Below are 12,648 nucleotides of genomic sequence, written 5' to 3' on the forward strand. Positions count from 1 at the left end.
TGGGGACACGCGAGGCAGCGAGGCCAGCTTGCACAGTCAGAGCGGTACTGGGTGTGCCGAGCGCATCCCAGGCTTTGATCCTGCCCCGACCACGAACAATGTCTGCAGGGCACAAGGCCCATTATTCAGGCGTAATTGTCTTCCTGAACCATTTGGGGCTCTTGATTGATTATTGTTAGCAAAATCAAGACAGATGGCCTTGGGGGTGAGCTGGGGTGGATCTGTTGCGGTGGGGGGTGGTAGGGAGGGTGCAGAAGGGTTCCTTCCAGGACTCTTGGAAGAAGGGGGCATCCCCCCGAGGTGGTCGCTGCCTGAGGGCACAGGACAGGAGTGGGGACTCACGGACGGGGCGGGTGCTGTTTGCCAACAGTGACCTTCTGTCCTGGGTGCCGCACTCCCCTGGGGAGTCAGGTGGCGGGTACAAACCTCTGCCCAGAAGGGCAGCAATGGCTCTGTGGTACCGTCCACGTGCCAACCCAAATCAAAGGCCACTGCTGTTGCTCTTCAGTCACTCAGTCGTGTCCTGCTCTTTGTGACCCCATGGACCGCAGCACGCCAGGCCTCCCTGTCCCTCACCAACTCCCAGAGTTTGCCCAAGCTCATACATGTCCGTTGAGTTGGTGATGCCATCCAACCGTCTCATTCCCTGCTGCCCTCTTCTCCTTTTGCCTTCAATCTTTCCCAGCCAAGGGCATTAGCTGCTATTTTCTAAGCAATTTAAGTATTGTTTGACTTCAAAAAAAGGGCCACGGAAATGCATCACTTAATAGCAACAAGATATTTAAACCGAGACCACCGACCTATGGATGAGTCCCACCACGAAGTGGCAAGAGCCCGCACTCCCTCATTATCACCACTGCGAAGAGGACATGCTTTGGGAAAGAAAGCATAGTCTTTGTAGACCCAATAACACACCAGGAACTCACCTCCATGACCCATTTCACATTAAATACCTTTAAGCCACAGATGCAGAGTAAAACCCAAGCCTGCCACTGCTCATGAGCCACTGCTCATGAGCTGAGCAAACTTATTAACGATGACTGTTAAACACCCAGCTTCATTTGGGGATTGAGCTGACTCATTTTCAAGCCATCAAGGGCTTTCCCAGTGGCTCAGTGGTAAAGAATCTGCCTGCCAATGCGGGAGACACAGGTTTGATCCCTGAGCCATGACAGTCCCACACGCCTTGGAGCAACGAAGTCCGAGCACCACGACTACTGAGCCTGTGCTCGAGAGCCTGCATGCTGTGATGACTGAAGCGCACACGCCTACAGCCCGTGCTCAGCAACGAGAGGCCACTGCAGTGAGGAGCCCGCACAGCACAACTAGCGAGCGGCCGCCACTGCTGCTAAGTCACTTCAGTCGTGTCCGACTCTGTGCGACCCCAGAGACGTCAGCCCACCAGGCTCCCCTGTCCCTGGGATTCTCCAGGCAAGAACACTGGAGTGGGTTGCCATTTCCTTCTCCAATGCATGAAAGTGAAAAGTGAAAGTGAAGTCACTCATTTGTGTCCGACTCTTTGTGACCCCATGGACTGCAGCCTTCCAAGCTCCTCCGTCCATGAGATTTTCCAGGCAAGAGTACTGGAGTGGGGTGCCATTGCCATCTACTAGACACAGACAAAAACACACAGCAATGAAGACCCAGCACAGCCAAAAATACAGTAATTTTTAAAAAGATATCAAACCCATCTATATTACTAATATCTGAGCGGAGGAATCCCTGATGGCTCAGTGGGTAAAAAATCAGCCTGCAATTCAGGAGACACAGGCGATGCAGGTTCAATCCCTGGGTTGCGAAGACCCCTTGGAGGAGGAAATGGTTAACCCACTCCAGTACTCTTGTACTGGAAAATCCCACGGACAGAGGAGCCTGGTGGGCTGCAGTCCACGGTGTCGCAAAGAGTCGGGCATGACTGAGCGCTGATGCAATGACACGATGGCAAGGGGAGGATGAGCCGAGTGACCCCTGGAAGCCAGGTCTAAACGTGAGACCTCTCTCTGCTCAGGAAGGTGTAAAAAGTCTTTCCAGATAAAAAGAATCACAGTCACATCAATGTTCAGTTTGAGGAGAGAGAGAGAGCCGACTGTGTTTAGGAAGAAAAAAGCATTTCTGCAACTTCGGGCGTTTAGCCAAAAAAAAAAAAGTTCTTTCATGCTAAACCATCTGGTCAGCTGCATCAAAATTCAATGAGCCCCACGTTTATAAAACGGGGTATTACTCAGCCATAAAAAGGGACGAAGCAGCGATACACCCAGCACAGATGGACCTTGAAAAGGCCGTGCTGAGCGAAAGAAGCTCAGCACAAAAGACCACGTACGGCACAAGCCCCTCCGCTTCTGCAGCGTCCAGAGGCAGCTCATCCCCAGGGACAGCGGGAAACGAGAGGCTGTCCAGGGGCCACGGGAGGGAGCAGCAGGGAGTGACTCTTCCGGGTCCAGAGTTTCCTTGGGCGGATGACAAGCCACACAGAGGGGATGTGACCACACCGCGCCATGTGCCCCGGCCACTGAACTGCACGGCTGCGACGGTGCCTTCTGTGTAACACGTACTTCACCACAGTTTACAAACCAGGACCCTGGCTTTTTGCTCCACTTCGTAACCCCGTGGCCGCTCCGAGCTGGGTTGCTGACCGTCTACCCAGGACAGCAGGCCAGGTGGGGTCACTGGACGGATGGCGAGCCACCCTGCCGCGCCCAGGAGACTGTCCCTGTTCACACGATGGGCAGCGAAGCCAGCACTGCCCGCCACTGCAACGACAAAGTCCGGGTCTTTCTGCTTTTCACAAACTGCCTTCGTGAATTGCCCCCCGGAGGCATGGCTGCCTTAGCTGTTTGTTCTAATCCGAAGGAAGCTGGTGTGTACAGGCGATCTGAAAGAGGGTCTCGCTCCAAACACAGACCTCGCCCCCGACCCCAGGGCCCAGTGCTCACCGAACATGGAGAGGGCGTGCGGCCCGGGGGCGTCGCGGGAGCTGGAGGAGCCTGCTTACCTGGAACGGGGTCTGGCTGTTGTAGTTCTTCAGTTCCTTATCTCCACCTCGAAACAGAAGCACGCGAGCACAGCTGTCCTGCAGAGGGAAGAAGAGATCTGTTTGCAAATCACGGCACATATATCTTGCAAAGGAGCTTGTTCACAGGGTGAGCTTGCAGGAGTTCAGAGACATGGAAACACAAAGTCAACAGGAGGGGGTTTCTGCTCACTGGAGCAACCAGGAGGAGGGCAGATGCCCAGACGCTGCCAGCTGAACCTTCACTGCTGCAAAGACTTGGGACGGCGACTCAGCAGAATCTGCAAAAATTTCACATACACACACCCCACGGCCAGTGATTCTTTTTAAGACTATATGTACCCATGGAGAAAGCTTGAGTGCGGAAGAATTGATGCTTTTGAATTGTGGTGTTGGAGAAGACTCTTGAGAGTCCTTTGGACTGCAAGGAGATCCAACCAGTCCATCCTAAAGGAAATCAACACTGAATATTCACTGATGCTGGAGCTGAAACTCCAATACTTTGGCCACCTGTTGCAAAGAACTGACTCATTGGAAAAGACCCTGATGCTGGGAAGGATTGAAGGTGGGAGGAGAAGGGGATGACAGACGATGAGATGGTTGGATGCCATCACCGACTCAGTGGACATGAGTTTGAGCAAGCTTTGGGAGTTGGTGATGGACAGTGAAGTCTGGCATTCTGCAGTCCATGGGGTTGCAAAGAGTCGGACATGACTGAGCAACTGAATTGATGCATGCAGAAGGAAATGGCAACCCACTCCAGTATTCTTGCCTGGAAAATCCCACAGACAGAGGAGGCTGGTGGGCTACAGTTCATTGGGTGGCAAAAGGTCAGACATGACTGAGCAACTGAGCACCTTTATAGAGAGCTTTGCACGTGCATATAAAATATGTACTAATTGAAAGACCACAAGTAAACTCCAAAAGGAAAGAAGAGAAAATGTGGAGATGGCAAAAATACTCTAAAATAAGGAAAAGTGGGAACGATTCTGGAATATTCTTTGTTTTCAAAACAACTTTCTCTTGAAGTACAGCTGATCTGCGCTGTTCCCGGTGCCCAGCAGCGCGATCCAGTTACATACACAGACGCATGTGCTGTTTCAGATACTTTTCCATCAGGGGTCATCACAGGATATCGACATGCTTCTCCGAGCCACACAGTAGGTCCTTGTTGCTTATCTGTTTCTGTTCATCCTAAATTCCTGATGTATCCCTCTCCCATTTTCCCCTTTGGCAACCATGTGTATTTCTACGTCTATGAGTCTGTTTTGTAAATAAGTTGATTTCAGACTCCATATAAAAGTGACACGTATCTTTATCTGGCTTACTTAGTGCGATAATTTCTGGATCCATCCATGTTGCTGCAAATGGCCATCGGTTCACTGTTTTGGCTGCCGTCTACGGGGTCGCACAGAGTCGGACACGACGGAAGCGACGCAGCAGCAGCAGCAGAATGTTCCATGGTATATATGTACCACGACCTCTTTACCCACTGCTCTGCTGATGGGCATTTAGGTTGCTTCCATCTCCTGGCTATTGTAAGGAGTGCTGCTATGAACACTGGGGTGCACGGATCTTTCTCAATTAGCATTTTGTCCAGATATATGCCCAGGAGTGGCATTGCTGGATCATTTGGTGTCTCTATTTTTAGTTTTTTAAGGAACCTCCATAATATTCTCCACAGAACATTCTTTGCCAAGGCAGTGATAGCAAAAACAAAACAAAAAAAAAACAACACACGCCGATAATACACTGACTAGAAAAAAATCCAAAATGTCTAACTAGAAAATATGAGTCTCAGAACAACAGTATAGCTTAATTTCACTTCCATTTTAAAGTCTGTATTTTAGAAAGCAATGAATAGTTCTGGAAAGAAGTTACCCGTTGACAGGAATTGCTTTCTCAGGAAGGAGAAAGGGTGGGGGAACAAACAGCAGGGATCTTCTGTTGTTATTTTCTGTACTTACACTTCCTAATGTCTTTAAGAGGCAGCCAACGTTCTTTTCTCGTGTTATCTGTACAATGAAAAGGGACCTAGTCCTGTCGGTTTAGTGAGCCTCTACTATTCACCTGGAGAGGCTAACCCTCTTGAAGTCCTGATGGGGAGGCTGGGGACAATACCCACAGAGAAAAAGGCACGTGAAGGAGCTCCCGGGTTTCCTAGTGGTGAGAACTCCGTGCCATCTCTGCTGGGGCCCAGGTTCAATCCCCGGTCGGGGAACTGAGATCCTGCGAGCCGCTCGGAGCACCAAGTGAAATGAAAGAGAGACAGGTGGAAGCAGACTGATGAAGCAGCAGTGGGGACGCGAGTCCTCTGCCTACCGGACGCAGCTGGGCTGTTACGAATGAGCAGGTTACCTTTGGGGACGAGTCTTTAGATGCTCAAGTGCCCACAGGTGCAGGCGCCTCACGCAGGAGGGTTGCACGGTCTCCGGCGGCAAGCCCCCGCCCCAGGCCCATCGCCCTGGCCCACCGCCATCTACAGAGTCCAGAGCAGAGGCAACAGGCATGGCCCCCCAGGCTGCACGCTTGGTAAGTAACTGCTGAATGAAGAGTCCACGAGGCAACCGACCGGGGTTTCCACCCAGGGACCTGCTTACAGGGCCGGGCCAGCAGTCCCGCCCCAGCTCCAGGGGACCCGCTGCCCTGGGAAGGGCAGGGGCCAAGAAAAAGACACACGGCACAGGCGGGGGAGCTGGGCGAACAGCAGCCTGGAGACGAGGCTGGAGATCCGGAGACAGGAGGGGTGGGCGCTGCCCGCGGCGGGGGCTGCGGGTGGGGAGTGGTTGGGGGCGATGAAAACGTTCTAATAGTAACTGTGGGGTGGTTAGCCAATGTGCAAGCAGATTGAAAAACAGTGAATTGTATATTTTAGATAGGCAAACTGTACGGTGTGTGAGAGAAACCTCAATAAAGGTGTTAAATATTATCAACAGAAAAGTAAGAAAGAGTCAGAGTCAGAGAGATCAAGAGAGACACAGAGACACAGTCAGAGACCACGAGAGACAGAGATCAAGGGAGATACAGAGACAAAGTCAGAGACCAAGGGAGAGACAGAGAGAGACACAGAGACCATGAGAGACAGAGACCAAGGGAGAGACAGAGACCAAGGGAGAGACAGAGAGAGGCACAGGGTCAGAAAGACTAGGAGATACAGACACCAAGGGAGACAGAGAGAGAGAGAGACAGAGAACACTGGCAGCAAGTTGGCTCTGCGCCCGCCAGGGCCGCCCTGACCCCCGAGACCCGGGTGAGGGCCCCGGGGCCTCTCGCAGGACGATGATATTAATGGGGGGACACCCATGCCCGGAGCAAACAGGAGCCGAGGCAGCGCGACCCCCGTTCTCTGAGCCGCGGTCCGGCAGACACACGGGACAGGGTGGGGTCCGCTCACAAACCTGCCGGCCGCAGGCGGGACGGCTCCGAGTTCTGCAGGAAAGACTGCTGTCGGGCGGCCGGGGTCCCAGGCCTCAAAGGCACACCTGAGTGGCCGTGAGGGTCACTGCAGACTTGGGGTGCACACTGCAGGGCCTGGAAGGAGGCTGCCCTTGCGGACCGCTGTGGCTGGAGAGAGGGCCTGGGGACCACTTCAGGCTGGGTCCACAAGGCAGGCAGAGAGACAGACAGGGGGCCCTTGGGAGGGAGGCTCCGTGGTGGCAAGAAGGACATGTGCAGATAGAGGTTAGGAGAGAAAAAGAGGGTGGAAGGACACACAGCCGGGAGCCCGCTGTTGAAACAGCCGTGAGCACGCGATGCCCTTGGTTCAGACCGTGGGCAGGCCCGCACCACGTTGACAGGTGGAAACTGCAGGGAAACCCCAGTCTCGGGCTTCATGTCTGCACCTTTACCATGAGTCTGCGTTCAGGTGGTGCTCTAAGTAACTAAAAACACTTACAAGAAAAATTTAAAAGATGGACCTATGCTTGGCAAACACACCTTTCACGTGTGGGGTACAGCTAATCCCAGGCTGTAAAAGAAGAGCCCTGGGCGTTACTTCCAGGGGAGGTGAGCCCTGGATCCTGGCCCAAGGTCACACACCCTGGCCTGATGCTGGGCCTGTCATCTGATTATGGGGTCTCACCTCCTGCCCTGCTGGTTCTGTGAAACGGTTTCTACTGGAACTCGGGCTCCTGAGCGTCCGGGTCCCACCCCAGGCTCCTGGCCCCTGGTCGGGCCGCCAGAACCCACCCCACCAACTGGGGCTCATTCATGATGACCCAAACTGTTAGTTACTTAAAACAACAGCATTATCTTGCCTCAGTGAGCAGTGTTCTGCAGAGAGAAAAGAGGAAAGGGTATCTGAGAGAGCCCTGGCCCTGAGGGGACAAGGGCCCATGGATGAGCCGGATTTCGGCAGGTTACCATCCAGCATGTGGGGGAAGCAGGTGAGAGAGAACGAACTCTGGGGGCAGCCAGCCAGGGCAACGCTCCTGGGGCTCGGGGACCTGAAGGCTGCCTGAGGGCTCATTCTGCACTGGGCTAAGTGTGCCCTGGCCCAGCTCCAGGGCGGCCGGGGAGGACCCGCCAGGTGACCGTCCCAGATGTCCGGAGCCACTGGGGCCCATCATAACCCAGGGCAAGAGTCTGGCCCGGCAATTCCGTGTAACCGCTCCCCACTGCTCCGCAAGGACTTCCATTGAAAACTCCCATCCGGGAGGTTTATCTCCTAGGAAGCTAAGAATAAAACCCTTGCCAGGCACTGCCAGTCACACCCTCCCAGGAGGAAGCCAGCCAGGATCCCAGAAAACTCCTCCACTCACCCACAGAAGGACAGCTCTGAGTCAATATTAACCAAGCTCAAGGCACACACCCCGTCATTCTAAGAGCTGCCAGACCTGGAAGGAAGAGAGATTTCAAAACTGAAGGGCAAGTGGTTCGTGTGACTTTATAACAACGACCCTGTGTGTGTGCATGTGTGTACAGACAGGTGTATGTGTCTGTGTGCACACGCGTGCACATGTGAGCACAGGTATGTGTGTGCTCTACAGTTCAGAAGACACACCTCTCCACTCCTTGATTCCACCCTCAGCGCCTTCTTGCCAGAGGTAGCAGGAGGCCCGTTTCACCGATAAGGCAGCGGAGGAACAGGAAGGCGTGAATGAAAACCTGCAGCTCCAGGAAGCGAGCAAAAGGAGCAGTCCTGACCCAGAGAAGTCGCCAGTGGGAGCCCCATGGCGCCCGTGCATGGCTGCTGGCTGCCCTGTGGGTCCTCCTACGAGGGGATCTCATAGGACACACTGAGGCGTGTCTTCATCATTCTAAAGGAGCCCATCAAGTGAAGACACAGACATGCCCTGCGTGTTTTGAGGGCCAAAGCATCAGGGAGAATATCCAATTATTATCCAGGGATGACTTTTGGAGACGTGACTACAGTCACTTAAATGTCACAGACAGGAACTACTCAGCACTCCAAATCATGAGTCCTCAGCACTCCAAATCATGAGTCCTCAGCACTCCAATTCATGAGTCAGGAATTCGTTTCCAGTTTAAATGATCCCTTGAAATGAGCCTGTCCCGGCAGACATAAATCTAGGAAGACTCCGGATGTGTGCGATCAATAAAATGGTGAAGTGCAGAGCTGGGACGCTGCTGTCACCAGAGCGAGGCTGGAACCTGGCTCCAAAGACCGAGCTGCTCTCAAGGGCGGTGCCCCGAGGACCACACCACACACGCGCCCTGACACATGGCTTCACCTGACTTGTGCCCAGTGGAGTATCTGCCTACCTCCAATCAAGGGGTTACAGGAACCCGTCCCCAAGGCCTGGGGGAGGAGAAATACAGACTGGGTTTTGAGCCCGGCTTTGGCGTTTACAGCTGAGCCGCTTGGACTGAGCCTGCGGCTCCTGACCTGTTCAAGGGAATGACAGCCAACAGCAGCCTCCGAAGGCTCGTTGGAGGAATCGAAGGGGAATGACTATGGGACACCTTTCTGCACACCCTCGACACCCAGGGCACAATTGTCCCACGAGGGCCCCCGCAGAGACTGCCACTGGCTACGATGCTGACAACCACGGTGTGGGGTGTGGAAAGGGCACACGGACCAGACAGAACACAGCCTGTCTCCAGAGGCCGGCTCCAGAGAGGCAGGGTTTACTTATTTTTTAACCTTCCAGACAAATTTTGCCTGGCTTAGTAACTTTTGATATTTCAAACTCCCTCCCTCCCTTCCTTCATTATCCAGGGTAGAAAAACAAACACCAGGCTGTCTCCCCCACCTCCCTCTGGGGCTCCTGGAAAGCCAGCCAACAGACCGAGGGAGCTGGAAGATGAGATGCAGTTTGCTGCTTACAATCAAAGCCCTAATTAGTTGACTTCATAAAAGAAGAGAATATTCTGATCATAGTGTGTTTTACTGGAAGTGTACAGATGAGGTCTGCCTAAAACTGATAAAACACACGATCAATCCATAAAGCTGATGTTTTCACATTTAATGAGAAGTCTGTTAAATGAACAGCAGTACACGTGGTTTCACCGTCACCATCGTAAGCACCACCTTCACCACCATCCCCGTAGTCACCATCAGCATCACCACTTGCTGTTGTTCAGTCGCTCAGTTGTGTCCGACTCTATGCGACCCCGTGGACTGCAGCACACCAGGCTTCCCTGCTCTTCACTATCTCCTGGAGTTTGTTCAAACTCACGCCCATTGCGCTGGTGATGCCATCCCACGGCCTCATCCTCTGTGGCCCCTTCTCTAACTCTTGCCCTCAGTCTTTCCCAGCATCAGGTCTTTTCCAACGAGTCTGTTCTTTGCATCTAGTGGCCAAAGTATTGGAGCCTCAGCTTCAGCATCAGTCCTTCCAATGAACATTCAGGGCTGATCTCCTTTAAGGTGGACTGGTTTGATCTCCTTGTTGTTCAAGGGGCTCTCAAGAGTCTTTGGTAGCATCACAATTCAAAAGCATCAATTCTTTAACGCTCAGTCTTGTTTATGATCCAACTCTCACACCCGTACGTGACTACTGGGAAAACCAAAGCTTTGACTCTCATCACCATAGTCACCACCATCACCATCATCACCAGTCACCATCCATCATCACCATCACCGCCGTCACAGTCACTTTTACTGAAAATCCACCGCATGCCAGGCATACCATATGTTTGTTTTCTATTTTAAGCCTCTTAGCAGCCCTGCCAGTTAGGTATAATTATCTCCACATTACAGAGGAGGGATTTTCTGGAACCCAGACTGCCATGTCTCCCTGCATTGCAGTTCTGTCTTGAGGCGGCTTCTTAATCCCTTTCCCTGGCTCCTGTCCTGACCCAAAGGCACCAGGTCCCCGCCCCGGGAGAGTCTGTTTCTCAGCATCACTCTCCAGAGAGCCCTATACGACACCTCCTTCTGCTTGAAGGAGTTTCTCTCGTTGGCCCTGAGCCCGGCCTCACACACCCTGTGTGTGCAGAAGCAGAAGTGGACTCAGAGAGGAGGCCAGCACACTGGTGACTTGGGGAGGACAGGGCCTCAGGTTAGGTATCAATACAATTGCCAGGGGTGCATGACAGAGGCTGGGGAACCCTCGATCCCTCCGTCCACCCCTCCATCCGCCCCGAGGACAGCTCATCGGAAGGATGCTAGTGTACACGGAGCTGTGCGTCTCTGAATTACACAGAGATGCCATCTGCACTGGCTTTTCTCACTGGTTGGGAAGGGGGTCGGCGCTGAGGGAAAAGATTAAAGGTCACACTAGCATCCCAGGGAGCGGCATGATGGATTCAGGAGGCTGGATCCCAGAACACTTGCTGACTCCCAACTGGACATGCTGTCCAGAACCCACGGGCCACCAAGCGAGTCTGTGACCCTCCATGATGAATGCAAGGCTGGGTGTCCAAAACAGGAGGGGCCCCAAAAGCATTTCTACCCGTGCTGCTGCGGAGGGTCAGGCGGGTAGGGCTGGACAGCAGCAGGCGGGCCGCAACGGTCCCAGAACCCTGGACAGCTCTCACACCCTGGCCAGGCTCCCAGCACGCTGGGAGGAAGGCACTCGGCCGGGAGCAGGGAGTCTGTCTTTAACTTACGTCTGGTGAGAGACCAGATGCAGCCTTCGGCACCCGGGCCTGGCAAACTGGGGCCCACAGGCTAAACTGGCCCCCTGCCTGGTTTATAAATAAAGTTTTATTGGCGCACAGCCACACATTAATCTGCATATCGTCTGTGGCTAAGTTCACACTGCACAGGCAGAGTGGAGTAGCTGTGAAGAAGTCCATGTGGTCTGAAAAGCCAGAATATTCACTCAGTGACTCTTTATAGAAAAAGTCTGCTGGCCTCTCTAACCCAAGGCAAGAGAGGCAGGGTCTTCCTACTAGCCCTGGGCGGCTCTGGGTCATCCCAAAGCCATCAGCCGAGGGTGAGGATAGGTCCAGAGGACACAGAGGGGACCCAGCCCCACAAATAACTCAGAATACAGATTCCCGACACTCTAATAAAAACGGTTACACTTTCAAAGATCGTCCTGTCCTCCATTATTTCAAGAGACAGAAAACATGGTATTCTGTTTAGGTATTTCCCCCCCCTCCATGATAAAATATGCTTAAAATCTACCAGGGAAAATTAAGGAATGCTTTCCCCATCTAAGGCAATAATTAAGAAGCACGTGTTGGCACAGATGTTTTACCAGCCAAAGCCAAGCCTCCTGACGTGTGTTTTTCTAGCCCAGCCGAGCAAGATATCCCCGCGCTCATAAATCCATTCCAGCCTCCATGTGCCGTGGAACACCTAGGGCCCCAGCTGTGTGCAAATCCCATCAATATGCTTTCATTAAGGAGCTGGCCAGCAGCTTTCAGGAAATCCCTTGAAGTCAGACTGAAATGCTTCCCCAGCCCCATCTGGCTGAGCTGCTCTCCTGTGCCAGGGGCAGGGGACACGCTGAGAGATGGCAGTTTGTGTCCCTGAGAAGGTGGGCCCAAGGGGCAAGCGGAGGCCAGCAGGGATGACAGGTAAGGCCTAATAACGACCTGAGCCCGGGCCGTTCCCCTGGGCTGTACTGCAAAGGGCTGTGGCGTGAAAAGCACAGCTCACTCTACCAGGGGCTCATCAAGGAAAGGCTTGACTGAGGGCAGGTATCTCAACTGGGTCTTGAAGAACACATAGGGGTTTTCCAGGGCAAAGTGACTCCAGTCACTTAGGAGTCTTGCCTGGAGGGTGGGGGTCGTGTCCCACCCCTGGTGCTTTCTGGGCTGCTCGCACCCAGCTCGCCTGAGTTTTCAGTCCTTCTCACACGGGAGAGCGAGGGCTTTTCATAAACTTGCTCACATCAAGGCTCCACTCGTGGAGCCGAAAAGAAGTGAGCGGGGTCCTGAAAAAAGATCTGCACTCCTGTGTTCACAGCATCGCTGTTCACAGCAGGTGAGAGATGGAGGCAGCCCATGTCACCTGACGGATGAAAGGATAAAACGTGGTCCATCTTCACAAGGGAAAACTGCTGCCATTGTTCAGCCGCTCAGTCGTGTCTGACTCTCTGTGACCCCACAGGCTACAGCACACCAGGCCTCCCTGTCCATCACCAACTCCCGGAGTCCACTCAAACTCATGTCTGTTGAGTTGGTGATGCCACCCAACCATCTCATCCTCTGTTGTCCCCTTCTCCTTCTTCCTTCAATCTTTCCCAGCATCAGGGTCTTATTCCAATGAGTCAGCTCTT

The 12,648-nt window shown here is 53.3% G+C and overlaps 1 protein-coding gene across 2 annotated transcripts in view; it reads right to left on the reverse strand.

Moving 5' to 3' along the window:
* Window positions 1–12,648, reverse strand: part of SHANK2 (SH3 and multiple ankyrin repeat domains 2) — a 561,657-nt gene that overhangs the window by 398,885 nt on the left and 150,124 nt on the right. For both annotated transcript variants that reach the window (XM_070782471.1, XM_070782472.1), the window contains exon 10: window positions 2,993–3,070. In XM_070782471.1, the coding sequence (XP_070638572.1) occupies window positions 2,993–3,070 (78 nt within the window). The remainder of the gene's footprint in view (window positions 1–2,992; window positions 3,071–12,648) is intronic.

The sequence above is a fragment of the Bos indicus genome, chromosome 29 (assembly GCF_029378745.1).
Source record: "Bos indicus isolate NIAB-ARS_2022 breed Sahiwal x Tharparkar chromosome 29, NIAB-ARS_B.indTharparkar_mat_pri_1.0, whole genome shotgun sequence".
Lineage (NCBI taxonomy): Eukaryota > Metazoa > Chordata > Mammalia > Artiodactyla > Bovidae > Bos > Bos indicus.